This window comes from Salvelinus fontinalis, chromosome 32 (genome assembly GCF_029448725.1).
Source record: "Salvelinus fontinalis isolate EN_2023a chromosome 32, ASM2944872v1, whole genome shotgun sequence".
Lineage (NCBI taxonomy): Eukaryota > Metazoa > Chordata > Actinopteri > Salmoniformes > Salmonidae > Salvelinus > Salvelinus fontinalis.
Window position 1 is genome coordinate 26,406,218 of NC_074696.1, and position 21,824 is coordinate 26,428,041.

Below are 21,824 nucleotides of genomic sequence, written 5' to 3' on the forward strand. Positions count from 1 at the left end.
TGGTGGTAGTAGTAGTAGTAGTAATGATGATGGTGGTAGTAGTAGTAGTAGTAATGATGATGGTGGTAGTAGTAGTAGTAGTAATGATGATGGTGGTAGTAGTAGTAGTAGTAATGATGATGGTGGTAGTAGTAGTAGTAATGATGATGGTGGTAGTAGTAGTAGTAATGATGATGGTGGTAGTAGTAGTAGTAGTAATGATGATGGTGGTAGTAGTAGTAGTAATGATGATGATGGTGGTAGTAGTAGTAATGATGATGTTGGTAGTAGTAGTAGTAATGATGATGATGGTGGTAGTAGTAGTAGTAGTAATGATGATGGTGGTAGTAGTAGTAGTAGTAATGATGATGATGTGGTAGTAGTAGTAATGATGATGGTGGTAGTAGTAGTAATGATGATGGTGGTAGTAGTAGTAGTAATGATGATGGTGGTAGTAGTAGTAATGATGATGGTGGTAGTAGTAGTAGTAGTAGTAATAATGATGATGATGGTGGTAGTAGTAGTAGTAGTAGTAATAATGATGATGATGTGGTAGTAGTAGTAATGATGATGGTGGTAGTAGTAGTAATGATGATGGTGGTAGTAGTAGTAATGATGATGGTGGTAGTAGTCGTAGTAATGATGATGGTGGTAGTAGTAGTAATGATGATGGTGGTAGTAGTAGTAATGATGATGGTGGTAGTAGTAGTAATGATGAAGGTGGTAGTAGTAGTAATGATGATGGTGGTAGTAGTAGTAGTAATGATGATGGTAGTTGTAGAACTGATGTAATGATGATGGTAGTAGTACTAGTAATGATGATGGTAGTAGTACTAGTAATGATGATGGTGGTAGTAGTAGTAGTAATGATGATGGTGGTAGTAGTAGTAGTAATGATGATGGTGGTAGTAGTAGTAGTAATGATGATGGTGGTAGTAGTAGTAGTAGTAGTAATGATGATGGTGGTAGTAGTAGTAGTAGTAGTAATGATGATGGTGGTGGTAGTAGTAGTAGTAGTAGTAATGATGATGGTGGTAGTAGTAGTAGTAGTAGTAATGATGATGGTGGTAGTAGTAGTAGTAATGATGATGATGGTAGTAGTAGTAGTAGTAGTAGTAATGATGATGGTGGTAGTAGTAGTAGTAATGATGATGATGGTGGTAGTAGTAGTAATGATGATGTTGGTAGTAGTAGTAGTAATGATGATGATGGTGGTAGTAGTAGTAGTAGTAATGATGATGATGTGGTAGTAGTAGTAATGATGATGGTGGTAGTAGTAGTAATGATGATGGTGGTAGTAGTAGTAGTAATGATGATGGTGGTAGTAGTAGTAGTAGTAGTAATGATGATGGTGGTGGTAGTAGTAGTAGTAGTAATGATGATGGTGGTAGTAGTAGTAGTAGTAATGATGATGGTGGTAGTAGTAGTAGTAGTAATGATGATGGTGGTAGTAGTAGTAGTAGTAGTAATGATGATGGTAGTTGTAGTACTGATGTAATGATGGTGGTAGTAGTACTGATGTAACGATGATGATGGTAGTTGTAGTACTGATGTAATGATGATGATGGTAGTTGTAGTACTGATGTAATGATGATGGTAGTTGTAGTACTGATGTAATGATGATGATGGTAGTTGTAGTACTGATGTAATGATGATGATGGTAGTTGTAGTACTGATGTAATGATGATGATGGTAGTTGTAGTACTAATGTAATGATGATGATGGTAGTTGTAGTACTGATGTAATGATGATGATGGTAGTTGTAGTACTGATGTAATGATGATGATGGTAGTTGTAGTACTGATGTAATGATGATGATGGTAGTTGTAGTACTGATGTAATGATGATGATGGTAGTTGTAGTACTGATGTAATGATGATGATGGTAGTTGTAGTACTGATGTAATGATGATGATGGTAGTTGTAGTACTGATGTAATGATGATGGTAGTTGTAGTACTGATGTAATGATGATGGTAGTTGTAGTACTGATGTAATGATGATGATGGTAGTTGTAGTACTGATGTAATGATGATGATGGTAGTTGTAGTACTGATGTACTGATGATGATGGTAGTTGTAGTACTGATGTAATGATGATGATGGTAGTTGTAGTACTGATGTAATGATGATGATGGTAGTTGTAGTACTGATGTACTGATGATGATGGTAGTTGTAGTACTGATGTAATGATGATGATGGTAGTTGTAGTACTGATGTAATGATGATGATGGTAGTTGTAGTACTGATGATGATGGTAGTTGTAGTACTGATGTAATGATGATGGTAGTTGTAGTACTGATGATGATGGTAGTTGTAGTACTGATGTAATGATGGTAGTTGTAGTACTGATGTAATGATGATGATGGTAGTTGTAGTACTGATGTAATGATGATGGTAGTTGTAGTACTGATGTAATGATGATGGTAGTTGTAGTACTGATGTAATGATGATGGTAGTTGTAGTACTGATGTAATGATGATGGTAGTTGTAGTACTGATGTAATGATGGTAGTTGTAGTACTGATGTAATGATGATGATGGTAGTTGTAGTACTGATGATGATGGTAGTTGTAGTACTAATGTAATGATGATGATGGTAGTTGTAGTACTGATGTAACGATGATGATGGTAGTTGTAGTACTGATGTAATGATGATGATGGTAGTTGTAGTACTGATGTAATGATGATGATGGTAGTTGTAGTACTAATGTAATGATGATGATGGTAGTTGTAGTACTGATGTAATGATGATGATGGTAGTTGTAGTACTAATGTAATGATGATGATGGTAGTTGTAGTACTGATGTAATGATGATGATGGTAGTTGTAGTACTGATGTAATGATGATGATGGTAGTTGTAGTACTGATGTAATGATGATGATGGTAGTTGTAGTACTAATGTAATGATGATGATGGTAGTTGTAGTACTGATGTAATGATGATGATGGTAGTTGTAGTACTGATGTAATGATGATGGTAGTTGTAGTACTGATGTAATGATGATGATGGTAGTTGTAGTACTGATGATGATGGTAGTTGTAGTACTGATGTAATGATGATGATGGTAGTTGTAGTACTGATGTAATGATGATGATGGTAGTTGTAGTACTGATGTAACGATGATGATGGTAGTTGTAGTACTGATGTAATGATGATGATAGTAGTTGTAGTACTAATGTAATGATGATGATAGTAGTTGTAGTACTGATGTACTGATGATGATGGTAGTTGTAGTACTGATGTAATGATGATGGTAGTAGTTGTAGTACTGATGTAATGATGATGGTAGTTGTAGTACTGATGTAATGATGATGATGGTAGTTGTAGTACTGATGTAATGATGATGATGGTAGTTGTAGTACTGATGTAATGATGATTATGGTAGTTGTAGTACTGATGTAATGATGATGATGGTAGTTGTAGTACTGATGTAATGATGATGATGGTAGTTGTAGTACTGATGTAATGATGATGATGGTAGTTGTAATAGTAGTAATGATGATGATGGTAGTTGTAGTACTGATGTAATGATGATGATGGTAGTTGTAGTACTGATGTAATGATGATGGTAGTAGTTGTAGTACTGATGTAATGATGATGGTAGTTGTAGTACTGATGTAATGATGATGGTAGTTGTAGTACTGATGTAATGATGATGATGGTAGTTGTAGTACTGATGTAACGATGATGATGGTAGTTGTAGTACTGATGTAACGATGATGATGGTAGTTGTAGTACTGATGTAATGATGATGGTAGTTGTAGTACTGATGTAATGATGATGGTAGTTGTAGTACTGATGTAATGATGATGATGGTAGTTGTAGTACTGATGTAATGATGATGATGGTAGTTGTAGTACTGATGTAATGATGATGATGGTAGTTGTAGTACTGATGTAATGATGATGATGGTAGTTGTAGTACTGATGTAATGATGATGATGGTAGTTGTAGTACTGATGTAATGATGATGATGGTAGTTGTAGTACTGATGTAATGATGATGATGGTAGTTGTAGTACTGATGTAATGATGATGATGGTAGTTGTAGTACTGATGTAATGATGATGATGGTAGTTGTAGTACTGCTGTAATGATGATGATGGTAGTTGTAGTACTGATGTAATGATGATGATGGTAGTTGTAGTACTGATGTAATGATGATGATGGTAGTTGTAGTACTGATGTAATGATGATGATGGTAGTTGTAGTACTGATGTAATGATGATGATGGTAGTTGTAGTACTGATGTAATGATGATGATGGTGGTAGTAGTACTGATGTAACGATGATGATGGTAGTTGTAGTACTGATGTAACGATGATGATGGTAGTTGTAGTACTGATGTAATGATGATGATGGTAGTTGTAGTACTGATGTAATGATGATGATGGTAGTTGTAGTACTGATGTAATGATGATGATGGTAGTTGTAGTACTGATGTAATGATGATGATGGTAGTTGTAGTACTGATGTAATGATGATGATGGTAGTTGTAGTACTGATGTAATAATGATGGTAGTTGTAGTACTGATGTAATGATGATGATGGTAGTTGTAGTACTGATGTAATGATGATGATGGTAGTTGTAGTACTGATGTAATGATGATGATGGTAGTTGTAGTACTGATGTAATGATGATGATGGTAGTTGTAGTACTGATGTAATGATGATGATGGTAGTTGTAGTACTGATGTAATGATGATGATGGTAGTTGTAGTACTGATGTAATAATGATGGTAGTTGTAGTACTGATGTAATAATGATGGTAGTTGTAGTACTGATGTAATGATGATGATGGTAGTTGTAGTACTGATGTAATGATGATGATGGTAGTTGTAGTACTGATGTAATGATGATGATGGTAGTTGTAGTACTGATGTAATGATGATGATGGTAGTTGTAGTACTGATGTAATGATGATGATGGTAGTTGTAGTACTGATGTAATGATGATGATGGTAGTTGTAGTACTGATGTAATGATGATGATGGTAGTTGTAGTACTGATGTAATGATGATGATGGTAGTTGTAGTACTGATGTAATGATGATGATGGTAGTTGTAGTACTGATGTAATGATGATGATGGTAGTTGTAGTACTGATGTAATGATGATGATGGTAGTTGTAGTACTGATGTAATGATGATGATGGTAGTTGTAGTACTGATGATGATGGTAGTTGTAGTACTGATGTAATGATGATGATGGTAGTTGTAGTACTGATGTAATGATGATGATGGTAGTTGTAGTACTGATGTAATGATGATGATGGTAGTTGTAGTACTGATGTAATGATGATGATGGTAGTTGTAGTACTGATGTAATGATGATGGTGGTTGTAGTACTGATGTAATGATGATGATGGTAGTTGTAGTACTGATGTAATGATGATGGTAGTTGTAGTACTAATGTAATGATGATGATGGTAGTTGTAGTACTGATGTAATGATGATGGTGGTTGTAGTACTGATGTAACGATGATGATGGTAGTTGTAGTACTGATGTAACGATGATGATGGTAGTTGTAGTACTGATGTAACGATGATGATGGTAGTTGTAGTACTGATGTAACGATGATGATGGTAGTTGTAGTACTGATGTAACGATGATGATGGTAGTTGTAGTACTGATGTAACGATGATGATGGTAGTTGTAGTACTGATGTAACGATGATGATGGTAGTTGTAGTACTGATGTAATGATGGTAGTTGTAGTACTGATGTAATGATGATGATGGTAGTTGTAGTACTGATGTAATGATGATGATGGTAGTTGTAGTACTAATGTAATGATGATGGTAGTTGTAGTACTGATGTAATGATGATGATGGTAGTTGTAGTACTGATGTAATGATGATGATGGTAGTTGTAGTACTGATGTAATAATGATGGTAGTTGTAGTACTGATGTAACGATGATGATGGTAGTTGTAGTACTGATGTAATGATGATGATGGTAGTTGTAGTACTGATGTAATGATGATGATGGTAGTTGTAGTACTGATGATGATGGTAGTTGTAGTACTGATGTAATGATGATGATGGTAGTTGTAGTACTAATGTAATGATGATGATGGTAGTTGTAGTACTGATGTAATGATGATGATGGTAGTTGTAGTACTGATGTAACGATGATGATGGTAGTTGTAGTACTGATGTAACGATGATGATGGTAGTTGTAGTACTGATGTAATGATGATGATGGTAGTTGTAGTACTGATGTAATGATGATGATGGTAGTTGTAGTACTGATGTAATGATGATGATGGTAGTTGTAGTACTGATGTAATGATGATGATGGTAGTTGTAGTACTGATGTAATGATGATGATGGTAGTTGTAGTACTGATGTAATGATGATGATGGTAGTTGTAGTACTGATGATGATGGTAGTTGTAGTACTGATGTAATGATGATGATGGTAGTTGTAGTACTGATGTAATGATGATGATGGTAGTTGTAGTACTGATGTAATGATGATGATGGTAGTTGTAGTACTGATGTAATGATGATGATGGTAGTTGTAGTACTGATGTAATGATGATGGTGGTTGTAGTACTGATGTAATGATGATGATGGTAGTTGTAGTACTGATGTAATGATGATGGTAGTTGTAGTACTAATGTAATGATGATGATGGTAGTTGTAGTACTGATGTAATGATGATGATGGTAGTTGTAGTACTGATGTAATGATGATGGTGGTTGTAGTACTGATGTAATGATGATGATGGTAGTTGTAGTACTGATGTAACGATGATGATGGTAGTTGTAGTACTGATGTAACGATGATGATGGTAGTTGTAGTACTGATGTAACGATGATGATGGTAGTTGTAGTACTGATGTAACGATGATGATGGTAGTTGTAGTACTGATGTAACGATGATGATGGTAGTTGTAGTACTGATGTAATGATGGTAGTTGTAGTACTGATGTAATGATGATGATGGTAGTTGTAGTACTGATGTAATGATGATGATGGTAGTTGTAGTACTAATGTAATGATGATGGTAGTTGTAGTACTGATGTAATGATGATGATGGTAGTTGTAGTACTGATGTAATGATGATGATGGTAGTTGTAGTACTGATGTAATAATGATGGTAGTTGTAGTACTGATGTAACGATGATGATGGTAGTTGTAGTACTGATGTAATGATGATGATGGTAGTTGTAGTACTGATGTAATGATGATGATGGTAGTTGTAGTACTGATGTAATGATGATGATGGTAGTTGTAGTACTGATGTAATGATGATGATGGTAGTTGTAGTACTGATGATGATGGTAGTTGTAGTACTGATGTAATGATGATGATGGTAGTTGTAGTACTGATGTAATGATGATGATGGTAGTTGTAGTACTGATGTAATGATGATGATGGTAGTTGTAGTACTGATGTAATGATGATGATGGTAGTTGTAGTACTGATGTAATGATGATGGTGGTTGTAGTACTGATGTAATGATGATGATGGTAGTTGTAGTACTGATGTAATGATGATGGTAGTTGTAGTACTAATGTAATGATGATGATGGTAGTTGTAGTACTGATGTAATGATGATGATGGTAGTTGTAGTACTGATGTAATGATGATGGTGGTTGTAGTACTGATGTAATGATGATGATGGTAGTTGTAGTACTGATGTAATGATGATGGTAGTTGTAGTACTAATGTAATGATGATGATGGTAGTTGAAGTACTGATGTAATGATGATGGTAGTTGTAGTACTGATGTAATGATGATGATGGTAGTTGTAGTACTGATGTAATGATGGTAGTTGTAGTACTGATGTAATGATGATGATGGTAGTTGTAGTACTGATGTAATGATGATGGTAGTTGTAGTACTGATGTAATGATGATGATGGTAGTTGTAGTACTGATGTAATGATGATGATGGTAGTTGTAGTACTGATGTAATGATGATGATGGTAGTTGTAGTACTGATGTAATGATGATGATGGTAGTTGTAGTACTGATGTAATGATGATGATGGTAGTTGTAGTACTGATGTAATGATGATGGTAGTTGTAGTACTGATGTAACGATGATGATGGTAGTTGTAGTACTGATGTAACGATGATGATGGTAGTTGTAGTACTGATGTAACGATGATGGTAGTTGTAGTACTGATGTAATGATGATGGTAGTTGTAGTACTGATGTACTGATGATGATGGTAGTTGTAGTACTGATGTAATGATGATGATGGTAGTTGTAGTACTGATGTAATGATGATGATGGTAGTTGTAGTACTGATGTAATGATGGTAGTTGTAGTACTGATGTAATGATGGTAGTTGTAGTACTGATGTAATGATGATGATGGTAGTTGTAGTACTGATGTAACGATGATGATGGTAGTTGTAGTACTGATGTAACGATGATGATGGTAGTTGTAGTACTGATGTAATGATGATGATGGTAGTTGTAGTACTGATGTAATGATGATGGTAGTTGTAGTACTGATGTAATGATGATGATGGTAGTTGTAGTACTGATGTAATGATGATGATGGTAGTTGTAGTACTGATGTAACGATGATGATGGTAGTTGTAGTACTGATGTAACGATGATGATGGTAGTTGTAGTACTGATGTAACGATGATGATGGTAGTTGTAGTACTGATGTAACGATGATGATGGTAGTTGTAGTACTGATGTAATGATGGTAGTTGTAGTACTGATGTAATGATGATGATGGTAGTTGTAGTACTGATGTAATGATGATGATGGTAGTTGTAGTACTAATGTAATGATGATGGTAGTTGTAGTACTGATGTAATGATGATGATGGTAGTTGTAGTACTGATGTAATGATGATGATGGTAGTTGTAGTACTGATGTAACGATGATGATGGTAGTTGTAGTACTGATGTAACGATGATGATGGTAGTTGTAGTACTGATGTAATGATGATGATGGTAGTTGTAGTACTGATGTAATGATGATGATGGTAGTTGTAGTACTGATGTAATGATGATGGTAGTTGTAGTACTGATGTAATGATGATGATGGTAGTTGTAGTACTGATGTAATGATGATGATGGTAGTTGTAGTACTAATGTAATGATGATGATGGTAGTTGTAGTACTGATGTAATGATGATGATGGTAGTTGTAGTACTGATGTAATGATGATGATGGTAGTTGTAGTACTGATGTAATGATGATGATGGTAGTTGTAGTACTGATGTAATGATGATGATGGTAGTTGTAGTACTGATGTAATGATGATGATGGTAGTTGTAGTACTGATGTAATGATGATGGTAGTTGTAGTACTAATGTAATGATGATGATGGTAGTTGTAGTACTGATGTAATAATGATGGTAGTTGTAGTACTGATGTAATGATGATGGTAGTTGTAGTACTGATGTAATGATGATGGTAGTTGTAGTACTGATGTAATGATGATGGTAGTTGTAGTACTGATGTAATGATGATGATGGTAGTTGTAGTACTGATGTAATGATGATGATGGTAGTTGTAGTACTGATGTAATGATGATGATGGTAGTTGTAGTACTGATGTAATGATGATGATGGTAGTTGTAGTACTGATGATGATGGTAGTTGTAGTACTGATGATGATGGTAGTTGTAGTACTGATGATGATGGTAGTTGTAGTACTGATGATGATGGTAGTTGTAGTACTGATGTAATGATGATGATGGTAGTTGTAGTACTGATGTAATGATGATGATGGTAGTTGTAGTACTGATGTACTGATGATGGTAGTTGTAGTACTGATGTAATGATGATGATGGTAGTTGTAGTACTGATGTAATGATGATGATGGTAGTTGTAGTACTGATGTAATGATGATGATGGTAGTTGTAGTACTGATGTAATGATGATGGTAGTTGTAGTACTAATGTAACGATGATGATGGTAGTTGTAGTACTGATGTAATGATGATGGTAGTTGTAGTACTAATGTAATGATGATGGTAGTTGTAGTACTGATGTACTGATGATGGTAGTTGTAGTACTGATGTACTGATGATGGTAGTTGTAGTACTGATGTAATGATGATGATGGTAGTTGTAGTACTGATGTACTGATGATGGTAGTTGTAGTACTGATGTAATGATGATGATGGTAGTTGTAGTACTGATGTACTGATGATGGTAGTTGTAGTACTGATGTAATGATGATGATGGTAGTTGTAGTACTGATGTAATGATGATGGTAGTTGTAGTACTGATGTACTGATGATGGTAGTTGTAGTACTGATGTAATGATGATGATGGTAGTTGTAGTACTGATGTACTGATGATGGTAGTTGTAGTACTGATGTAATGATGATGGTAGTTGTAGTACTGATGTAATGATGATGATGGTAGTTGTAGTACTGATGTAATGATGATGATGGTAGTTGTAGTACTGATGTAATGATGATGATGGTAGTTGTAGTACTGATGTAATGATGATGGTAGTTGTAGTACTGATGTAATGATGATGATGGTAGTTGTAGTACTGATGTAATGATGATGATGGTAGTTGTAGTACTGATGTACTGATGATGATGGTAGTTGTAGTACTGATGTAATGATGATGATGGTAGTTGTAGTACTGATGTAATGATGATGATGGTAGTTGTAGTACTGATGTAATGATGATGATGGTAGTTGTAGTACTGATGTAATGATGATGATGGTAGTTGTAGTACTGATGTAATGATGATGATGGTAGTTGTAGTACTGATGATGATGGTAGTTGTAGTACTGATGATGATGGTAGTTGTAGTACTGATGTACTGATGATGGTAGTTGTAGTACTGATGTACTGATGATGGTAGTTGTAGTACTGATGATGGTAGTTGTAGTACTGATGTAATGATGATGATGGTAGTTGTAGTACTGATGTACTGATGATGGTAGTTGTAGTACTGATGTAATGATGATGATGGTAGTTGTAGTACTGATGTACTGATGATGGTAGTTGTAGTACTGATGTAATGATGATGATGGTAGTTGTAGTACTGATGTAATGATGATGGTAGTTGTAGTACTGATGTACTGATGATGGTAGTTGTAGTACTGATGTAATGATGATGATGGTAGTTGTAGTACTGATGTACTGATGATGGTAGTTGTAGTACTGATGTAATGATGATGGTAGTTGTAGTACTGATGTAATGATGATGATGGTAGTTGTAGTACTGATGTAATGATGATGATGGTAGTTGTAGTACTGATGTAATGATGATGATGGTAGTTGTAGTACTGATGTAATGATGATGGTAGTTGTAGTACTGATGTAATGATGATGATGGTAGTTGTAGTACTGATGTAATGATGATGGTAGTTGTAGTACTGATGTACTGATGATGATGGTAGTTGTAGTACTGATGTAATGATGATGATGGTAGTTGTAGTACTAATGTAATGATGATGATGGTAGTTGTAGTACTGATGTAATGATGATGATGGTAGTTGTAGTACTGATGTAATGATGATGATGGTAGTTGTAGTACTGATGTAATGATGATGATGGTAGTTGTAGTACTGATGTAATGATGATGATGGTAGTTGTAGTACTGATGTAATGATGATGATGGTAGTTGTAGTACTGATGTAATGATGATGATGGTAGTTGTAGTACTGATGTAATGATGATGATGGTAGTTGTAGTACTGATGTAATGATGATGATGGTAGTTGTAGTACTGATGTAATGATGATGATGGTAGTTGTAGTACTGATGTAATGATGATGGTAGTTGTAGTACTGATGTAATGATGATGATGGTAGTTGTAGTACTGATGTAATGATGATGATGGTAGTTGTAGTACTGATGTAATGATGATGATGGTAGTTGTAGTACTGATGTAATGATGATGATGGTAGTTGTAGTACTGATGTACTGATGATGGTAGTTGTAGTACTGATGTAATGATGATGATGGTAGTTGTAGTACTGATGTAATGATGATGATGGTAGTTGTAGTACTGATGTAATGATGATGATGGTAGTTGTAGTACTGATGTAATGATGATGATGGTAGTTGTAGTACTGATGTACTGATGATGGTAGTTGTAGTACTGATGTAATGATGATGATGGTAGTTGTAGTACTGATGTACTGATGATGGTAGTTGTAGTACTGATGTAATGATGATGGTAGTTGTAGTACTGATGTAATGATGATGATGGTAGTTGTAGTACTGATGTAATGATGATGATGGTAGTTGTAGTACTGATGTAATGATGATGATGGTAGTTGTAGTACTGATGTAATGATGATGATGGTAGTTGTAGTACTGATGTAACGATGATGGTAGTTGTAGTACTGATGTAATGATGATGATGGTAGTTGTAGTACTGATGTAATGATGATGATGGTAGTTGTAGTACTGATGTAATGATGATGATGGTAGTTGTAGTACTGATGTAATGATGATGATGGTAGTTGTAGTACTGATGTAATGATGATGATGGTAGTTGTAGTACTGATGTAATGATGATGATGGTAGTTGTAGTACTGATGTAATGATGATGATGGTAGTTGTAGTACTGATGTAATGATGATGATGGTAGTTGTAGTACTGATGTAATGATGATGATGGTAGTTGTAGTACTGATGTAATGATGATGATGGTAGTTGTAGTACTGATGTAATGATGATGATGGTAGTTGTAGTACTGATGTAATGATGATGATGGTAGTTGTAGTACTGATGTAATGATGATGATGGTAGTTGTAGTACTGATGTAATGATGATGATGGTAGTTGTAGTACTGATGATGGTGGTAGTTGTAGTACTGATGTAATGATGATGATGGTAGTTGTAGTACTGATGTAATGATGATGATGGTAGTTGTAGTACTGATGTAATGATGATGATGGTAGTTGTAGTACTGATGTAATGATGATGATGGTAGTTGTAGTACTGATGTAATGATGATGATGGTAGTTGTAGTACTGATGTAATGATGATGATGGTAGTTGTAGTACTGATGTAATGATGATGATGGTAGTTGTAGTACTGATGATGGTGGTAGTTGTAGTACTGATGTAATGATGATGATGGTAGTTGTAGTACTGATGTAATGATGATGATGGTAGTTGTAGTACTGATGTAATGATGATGATGGTAGTTGTAGTACTGATGTAATGATGATGATGGTAGTTGTAGTACTGATGTAATGATGATGATGGTAGTTGTAGTACTGATGTAATGATGATGATGGTAGTTGTAGTACTGATGTAATGATGATGGTGGTAGTTGTAGTACTGATGTAATGATGATGATGGTAGTTGTAGTACTGATGTAATGATGATGGTAGTTGTAGTACTGATGATGATGGTAGTTGTAGTACTGATGTAATGATGATGGTAGTTGTAGTACTGATGTAATGATGATGATGGTAGTTGTAGTACTGATGTAATGATGATGATGGTAGTTGTAGTACTGATGTAATGATGATGGTAGTTGTAGTACTGATGTAATGATGATGATGGTAGTTGTAGTACTGATGTAATGATGATGGTAGTTGTAGTACTAATGTAATGATGATGATGGTAGTTGTAGTACTGATGTAATGATGATCATGGTAGTTGTAGTACTGATGTAATGATGATGATGGTAGTTGTAGTACTGATGTAATGATGATGATGGTAGTTGTAGTACTGATGTAATGATGATGATGGTAGTTGTAGTACTGATTTAACAACAAAACGTTGTTCATGCCAATAAAGCAGATTGAATTTGAGAGACCAGCTTATAGTGTGAAGCTGCGTCATGCCTGAAGCCTTAAGCCTTATATTGGCCATATACCACAACCCCTCGTGTCTTTTTGCTTAATTATAAACTGGTTACAGTGGTTATTGGGATACCCCAGACGGTACACTATAAAATCATTCTGTCCGTCAACACATACAGTATGTTCAGTAATGAAGACACAGACACCTCAAAACAGAGGGGAGGATTTTAAGAGAGCAACCATTAGGAGGAAAGAGACTGTATGAGGAGGAGACTTACAAGCACACGGCCACCAGGCAGACGGCCGGGTTGGGGTTCCACGCCACGCTCTTCACAGCTCCGCCCACCTCCAGAGTCTTCATGCAGCGCCCCGTGTTGACCTCCCAGAAGCGCACAGTGAAATCGTCTGAGCCTGAAGGGAGAGAGAGGGTCAAAGGTCAGAGTACAGGGTTAACATGGGGCCCTGAACAGCAATGTGTGTGTGTGTGTGTGTGTGATTGTGTGAGAGAATGTGTATGCGAGCGTGCGTGTGTGTGTGACTATGTGCGTGTGCTCATACATGCATCACAGTCACACTTACGCCAGTCAGTAAGCTGGTCACCTCAGCCCCAGCTGCAGCAGGTGTGGTCTCCGGACACCGCGCGTCGTTGAGTTACCACAGCGTGAAAGTCTTAAAGTGGCTCATAAATAAACTGGGAAAGCTCTGAGCTAGCAGGCTGACTAACCTCAATGAGAGGGGAGCAGAAACTAAATGGTGGAGGAGTAGAACAGAGGTGGAGAGGAGAGCAGAGGAGGAGGAGAGGAGGAGAGCAGAGGAGGAGGAGAGGAGGAGAGCAGAGGAGGAGGAGAGGAGGAGAGCAGAGGAGGAGGAGAGAAGGAGAGTAGAGGAGGTGGAGAGAAGAAGGAGAGTAGAGGAGGAGGAGAGTAGAGGAGGAGGAGAGTAGAGGAGGAGGAGAGTAGAGGAGGAGGAGAGTAGAGGAGGAGGAGAGTAGAGGAGAGGAGGAGAGTAGAGGAGAGGAGGAGAGTAGAGGAGGAGGAGAGTAGAGGAGGAGGAGAGTAGAGGAGGAGGAGAGTAGAGGAGGAGGAGAGGAGGAGAGTAGAGGAGGAGGAGAGGAGGAGAGTAGAGGAGGAGGGTAGGAGAGTAGAGAAGGAGGAGAGTAGAGGAGGAGGGTAGGAGAGTAGAGAAGGAGAGTAGAGAAGGAGAGTAGAGGAGGAGAGTAGAGGAGGGGAGTAGAGGAGGAGAATATAGAAGGAGAGTAGAGGAGGAGGGTAGAGGAGGAGAATAGAGGAGAAGAGTAGAGGAGAATAGAGGTGAGTAGAGAAGGGGAGTAGAGGAGAGTAGAAGATGAGAATAGAGGAGGAGAGTAGAGGAGGGGAGAGGAGGAGAGGAGGAGAGTAGTGGAGGAGAGTAGAGGAGGAGAGTAGAGGAGAGGAAGAGAAGAGGAGTAGAGGAGGAGGAGAGTAGAGGAGGGAAGTAGAGGAGGAGAGTAGAGGAGGGAAGTAGAGGAGGAGAGTAGAGGAGGAGAGTAGAGGAAGAGAATAGAGGAGGAGAGCAGAGGAGGAGAGTAGATGAGGGAAGTAAAGGAGGAGAGCAGAGGGGGGAGTAGAGGGGGAGTGGGCCTGGTTCGTGTCACTACTAGACAGGGGTTAGTTGATGGGGAGGCTGTGTTGATTAATAATATTGTGATATACAGTAACAGTGGGAAAGTGCAGATAAAACCTAAAGGCAATGTAGCATATCTTTATATTTCAAAAATAGAATATAAACCTCTTCAATACGTTATCAATACCTTGTGTGTGTGTGGTTGACATGTGTGTTAAAAGTTATCTGTGTGGTTCACATATGCGTTAAAAGTTATCTGTGTGAGTGTGTTAAAAGTTATCTGTGTATAATACACATCATAAGTAGCAGACATGGCGGGTCGGGACAGGTTTCCTGGCCAGCCCACTGCTCATCAGCTGAGTGAAAACAGACTGCCTCTCCCTCTCCAACTGCCGGTCACAATGTGTGCATCCCCAAATGGCACCCTATTCCCTATATAGTGAACTACTTTGGACCAGAGCCCATAGGGCCTTGTGGGACACAGCCAATGACACATCGGGCCCCTCTGCACACACTAACTCACTAATGCCTTCTGGGAGCGCATGCAGTATCAGACTACTGCCTAAGGATCATTTGCATTTGACCGTCTTTTTCTCTGCCACTATACCTCTACTGGCTTCATCTCTATGTTACGGACATGGAGGGGTTATATTTCTAGTAACCTCCTGTATTGGTCTGATTTTGCAGTTTGGTTTGCCATCACAGCTCTATTAGGAGCCCTGGCGCAGTGAGATTTATCAACCTTTCTTTTGGACAATACTTTGGCATGAAAGAACTTTAGCGTCCGTTGGTCTTCCCTTTCCTGTTGAGGTTGGTTTGACAAAGAAAGATTCAGGTCCTAATCAGAACCACAGGAGCCAATCGCTCCTTACTGCTGGCACACAATACGGACATCTGGGAACTCACAGACGCTACGCAAACCAACCCCCTTCGATAACACCGCTGACGCTCAACCGCTCCAACGTAAGAGTGAGAGGTAGTAGGAAAATAGTTGTATTTTAACTTCTATACCTGAACGCTCCATAAATACAAGGAAAACACGGAGGGAAAAACAGATCCTGGACAAACATAATCTATTTGAAGTACTGAGCTCTCTGGCAGAAACAGATATAGAACTGGAGGGACAGGCCCGACCAGGAGGTTGCATCCAGGGCTGCTGGTGGTTTAGAGACAGAGAGAAAGTGAGAGAGCCCCATCCATCAGGCAGCACAGGCGTTGGAAAGGAATCACTAGTGTATGAGGAGAGGTCTAGAGCTGTGAAACTGTTAAGAAGTCACAACTATGCTGTTCCTTTTCTACTGAGGGACTTCCTTCTAGGTCTATTTCAATGGTTTCCTCTGAAACACATCCAGGAGTGTGCTTACTCGCCTACTTGAGAATACGACAAGCAGAATATTTTTATGTCAATCTGACATAAATACAAGGCTGTGTCACTGGACAGGATGAGAGCATTTAGCAAATGTAGAGAATAAAACTAAAACGGGCGTGTGGTTTGTAACCTCAGAGCACAGTTCAAGGCTCAGTTGTCGAGGGCAAACCACAATGTAAGTCAACAGATGGGAGCAGCGCTATTGGTCAGCACGATCAACTGAGGCTCCAGGGGGAGGTACTTTGATGGAGTGGGGACTTTCTAGGACACCTTGGTTTGAAAGCCCAGGTAGTAACAACATTACACTCCTCTCCTCTTTCTAGGACACCTTGGTTTGAAAGCCCAGGTAGTGACAACATTACACTCCTCTCCTCTTTCTAGGACACCTTGGTTTGAAAGCCCAGGTAGTGACAACATTACACTCCTCTCCTCTTTCTAGGACACCTTGGTTTGAAAGCCCAGGTAGTAACAACATTACACTCCTCTCCTCTTTCTAGGACACCTTGGTTTGAAAGCCCAGGTAGTGACAACATTACATTCCTCTCCTCTTTCTAGGACACCTTGGTTTGAAAGCCCAGGTAGTAACAACATTACACTCCTCTCCTCTTTCTAGGACACCTTGGTTTGAAAGCCCAGGCAGTGACAACATTACACTCCTCTCCTCTTTCTAGGACACCTTGGTTTGAAAGCCCAGGCAGTGACAACATTACACTCCTCTCCTCTTTCTAGGACACCTTGGTTTGAAAGCCCAGGTAGTGACAACATTACACTCCTCTCCTCTTTCTAGGACACCTTGGTTTGAAAGCCCAGGTAGTGACAACATTACACTCCTCTCCTCTTTCTAGGACACCTTGGTTTGAAAGCCCAGGTAGTAACAACATTACACTCCTCTCCTCTTTCTAGGACACCTTGGTTTGAAAGCCCAGGTAGTGACAACATTACACTCCTCTCCTCTTTCTAGGACACCTTGGTTTGAAAGCCCAGGTAGTGACAACATTACATTCCTCTCCTCTTTCTAGGACACCTTGGTTTGAAAGCCCAGGTAGTAACAACATTACACTCCCCTCCTCTTTCTAGGACACCTTGGTTTGAAAGCCCAGGTAGTAACAACATTACATTCCTCTCCTCTTTCTAGGACACCTTGGTTTGAAAGCCCAGGTAGTGACAACATTACACTCCTCTCCTCTTTCTAGGACACCTTGGTTTGAAAGCCCAGGTAGTGACAACATTACACTCCTCTCCTCTTTCTAGGACACCTTGGTTTGAAAGCCCAGGTAGTAACAACATTACACTCCTCTCCTCTTTCTAGGACACCTTGGTTTGAAAGCCCAGGTAGTGACAACATTACACTCCTCTCCTCTTTCTAGGACACCTTGGTTTGAAAGCCCAGGTAGTGACAACATTACATTCCTCTCCTCTTTCTAGGACACCTTGGTTTGAAAGCCCAGGTAGTAACAACATTACACTCCCCTCCTCTTTCTAGGACACCTTGGTTTGAAAGCCCAGGTAGTAACAACATTACATTCCTCTCCTCTTTCTAGGACACCTTGGTTTGAAAGCCCAGGCAGTGACAACATTACACTCCTCTTTCTAGGACACCTTGGTTTGAAAGCCCAGGTAGTGACAACATTACACTCCTCTCCTCTTTCTAGGACACCTTGGTTTGAAAGCCCAGGCAGTGACAACATTACACTCCTCTCCTCTTTCTAGGACACCTTGGTTTGAAAGCCCAGGTAGTAACAACATTACACTCCTCTCCTCTTTCTAGGACACCTTGGTTTGAAAGCCCAGGTAGTGACAACATTACATTCCTCTCCTCTTTCTAGGACACCTTGGTTTGAAAGCCCAGGCAGTGACAACATTACACTCCTCTCCTCTTTCTAGGACACCTTGGTTTGAAAGCCCAGGCAGTGACAACATTACACTCCTCTCCTCTTTCTATGACACCTTGGTTTGAAAGCCCAGGTAGTGACAACATTACACTCCTCTCCTCTTTCTAGGACACCTTGGTTTGAAAGCCCAGGTAGTGACAACATTACACTCCTCTCCTCTTTCTAGGACACCTTGGTTTGAAAGCCCAGGTAGTGACAACATTACATTCCTCTCCTCTTTCTAGGACACCTTGGTTTGAAAGCCCAGGCAGTGACAACATTACACTCCTCTCCTCTTTCTAGGACACCTTGGTTTGAAAGCCCAGGCAGTGACAACATTACACTCCTCTCCTCTTTCTAGGACACCTTGGTTTGAAAGCCCAGGTAGTGACAACATTACACTCCTCTCCTCTTTCTAGGACACCTTGGTTTGAAAGCCCAGGTAGTGACAACATTACACTCCTCTCCTCTTTCTAGGACACCTTGGTTTGAAAGCCCAGGTAGTGACAACATTACACTCCTCTCCTCTTTCTAGGACACCTTGGTTTGAAAGCCCAGGTAGTAACAACATTACACTCCTCTCCTCTTTCTAGGACACCTTGGTTTGAAAGCCCAGGTAGTGACAACATTACACTCCTCTCCTCTTTCTAGGACACCTTGGTTTGAAAGCCCAGGTAGTGACAACATTACACTCCTCTCCTCTTTCTAGGACACCTTGGTTTGAAAGCCCAGGTAGTGACAACATTACATTCCTCTCCTCTTTCTAGGACACCTTGGTTTGAAAGCCCAGGTAGTAACAACATTACACTCCTCTCCTCTTTCTAGCGCCAAACAAAAACAGACCGGCGATTCAATATCCAAATGATGATTGCAGCTTATGGCCTAAGTATTAACCCTGTAATGGCAGTAGTAGAAGTGGAACCCAACACAATGGTGACCATCTGTGTGAGCACCGAAGGACACAGCCAGCCAGCTGTCACAAAAACATGTCCCTCAGTTAATGGTAGGTAGCCTCTTGGTAGTGTTGTTGCTCTCTGGTTTACAGGGCTGTGTTCTTCCTGTTGTGGAGCGAGCGAGACAAAGAAAGAAAGAGAAAGAACGAGAGAGAACGAGAGAGACAACGAGAGAGAGAGAACGAGAGAGACAACGAGAGAGAGAGAACGAGAGAGACAACGAGAGAGAGAGAACGAGAGAACGAGAGAGAGACAACGAGAGAGAGAGAACGAGAGAGAGACAACGAGAGAGAGAGAACGAGAGAGACAACGAGAGAGAGAGACAACGAGAACGAGAGAGAGAACGAGAGAGAGAGAGAACGAGAGAGAGAACGAGAGAGAGAACGAGAGAGAGAACGAGAACGAGAGAGAGAACGAGAGAGAGAACGAGAACGAGAGAGAGAAAGAGAGAGAGAACGAGAGAGAGAACGAGAACGAGAGAGAGAACGAGAACGAGAGAGAACGAGAGAGAGAGAACGAGAGAGAACGAGAGAGAGCGAACAAGAAAGAGAGAGAGAACAAGAAAGAGAGAGAGAACAAGAAAGAGAGAGAGAACAAGAAAGAGAGAGAACGAGAGAGAGAGAGAACGAGAGAGAGAGAGAACGAGAGAGAGAGAGAACGAGAGCTAGAGAGAGAACGAGAGCTAGAGAGAGAACGAGAGCTAGAACGAGAGAGAACGAGAGTGAGAACGAGAGAGAACGAGAGAGAACGAGAGCTAGAGAGAGAACGAGAGCTAGAGAGAGAACGAGAGCTAGAGAGAGAACGAGAGCTAGAGAGAGAACGAGAGCTAGAGAGAGAACGAGAGCTAGAGAGAGAACGAGAGCTAGAGAGAGAACGAGAGCTAGAGAGAGAACGAGAGCTAGAGAGAGAACGAGAGCGAGAACGAGAGCTAGAGAGAGAACGAGAGCGAGAACGAGAGTGAGAACGAAGACAAAACAAGAGCGCGAGAACGAGAGCGCGAGAACGAGAGAGAGAGAGAACGAGAGAGAGAGAGAACGAGAGAGAGAGAGAACGAGAGAGAGAACGAGAGCTAGAGAGAGAACGAGAGCTAGAGAGAGAACGAGAGCTAGAGAGAGAACGAGAGAGAGAACGAGAGTGAGAACGAGAGAGAGAACGAGAGAACGAGAGCTAGAGAGAGAACGAGAGCTAGAGTGAGAACGAGAGTGAGAACGAGAGAGAGAACGAGAGCTAGAGTGAGAACGAGAGTGAGAACGAGAGTGAGAACGAGAGAGAGAACGAGAGAGAGAACGAGAGCTAGAGAGAGAACGAGAGCTAGAGAGAGAACGAGAGTGAGAATGAGAGAGAGAGTGAGAACGAGAGTGAGAACGAGAGAGAGAGAGAGAGCGAGCGAGAGAGAGCGCGAGAGAGCGCGAGAGCGCGCGAGAGAGCGCGAGAGAGCGCGAGAGAGCGCGAGAGAGCGCGAGAGAGCGCGAGAGAGCGCGAGAGAGCGCGAGAGAGCGCGAGAGAGAGAGAGAGAGAGAGAGAGAGAGAGAGAGAGAGAGAGCGAGAGAGAGAGCGAGAGAGAGAGAGAGCGAGAGAGAGAGAGAGAGAGAGAGAGAGAGAGACAGAGAGAGAGAGACAGAGAGAGAGAGACAGAGAGAGAGAGAACGAGAGAGAGGACGAGAGAGAGAACGAGAGAGAGAACGAGAGAGAGAACGAGAGAGAGAACACGAGAGAGAGAGAGAACGAGAACGAGAGAGAACGAGAACGAGAGAAAGAGAGAGAGCGAGAGAGAGCGAGAGAGAGCGAGAGAGAGCGAGAGAGAGCGAGAGAGAGCGAGAGAGAGCGAGAGAGAGCGAGAGAGAGCGAGAGAGAGCGAGAGAGAGCGAGAGAGAGCGAGAGAGAGCGAGAGAGAGCGAGAGAGAGCGAGAGAGAGCGAGAGAGAGCGCGTGAGAGCGCGTGAGAGCGCGTGAGAGAACGAGAGAGCTAGCGAGAGAGAACGAGAGAGCTAGCGAGAGAGCGAGCAAAAACCAGAGACTAGATAGTGGACTTCACCTAACCTTAGCGTGTCTGTGATGCCCCAGGTCTGACCCAGTGGGCTACATCTCTAAGAGATATCCCTGTTCTGTACTTCCATAAAAAGCTGGTGACGTTCCAATCCTGGCCGGTGTGTGGAGGGAGGAATTCTGTCCTTCCCAGTCCTTCCCACTAGGGAAGGGTTGAAGGTTAAGGGAACAGCCCTAGTCAGATTTCAGAGGGAACGCTGCCTGTCAGGGAGGCTAGAGCTGGAGGAGCTGCCACTGCAACACGCAACCTATTGTGGCCACACCATTAGTAGGGAATGTTGAGCCGGGAACACCAGAACC

The 21,824-nt window shown here is 40.2% G+C and overlaps 1 protein-coding gene across 2 annotated transcripts in view; it reads right to left on the reverse strand.

Annotated features, from left to right (window-relative positions):
- LOC129830989 (ribosome biogenesis protein bop1-like) overlaps positions 1-21,824 on the reverse strand; it is a 170,978-nt gene that overhangs the window by 47,917 nt on the left and 101,237 nt on the right. For both annotated transcript variants that reach the window (XM_055893921.1, XM_055893920.1), the window contains exon 11: positions 13,963-14,095. In XM_055893921.1, coding sequence (XP_055749896.1) covers positions 13,963-14,095 — 133 coding nt within the window. The remainder of the gene's footprint in view (positions 1-13,962; positions 14,096-21,824) is intronic.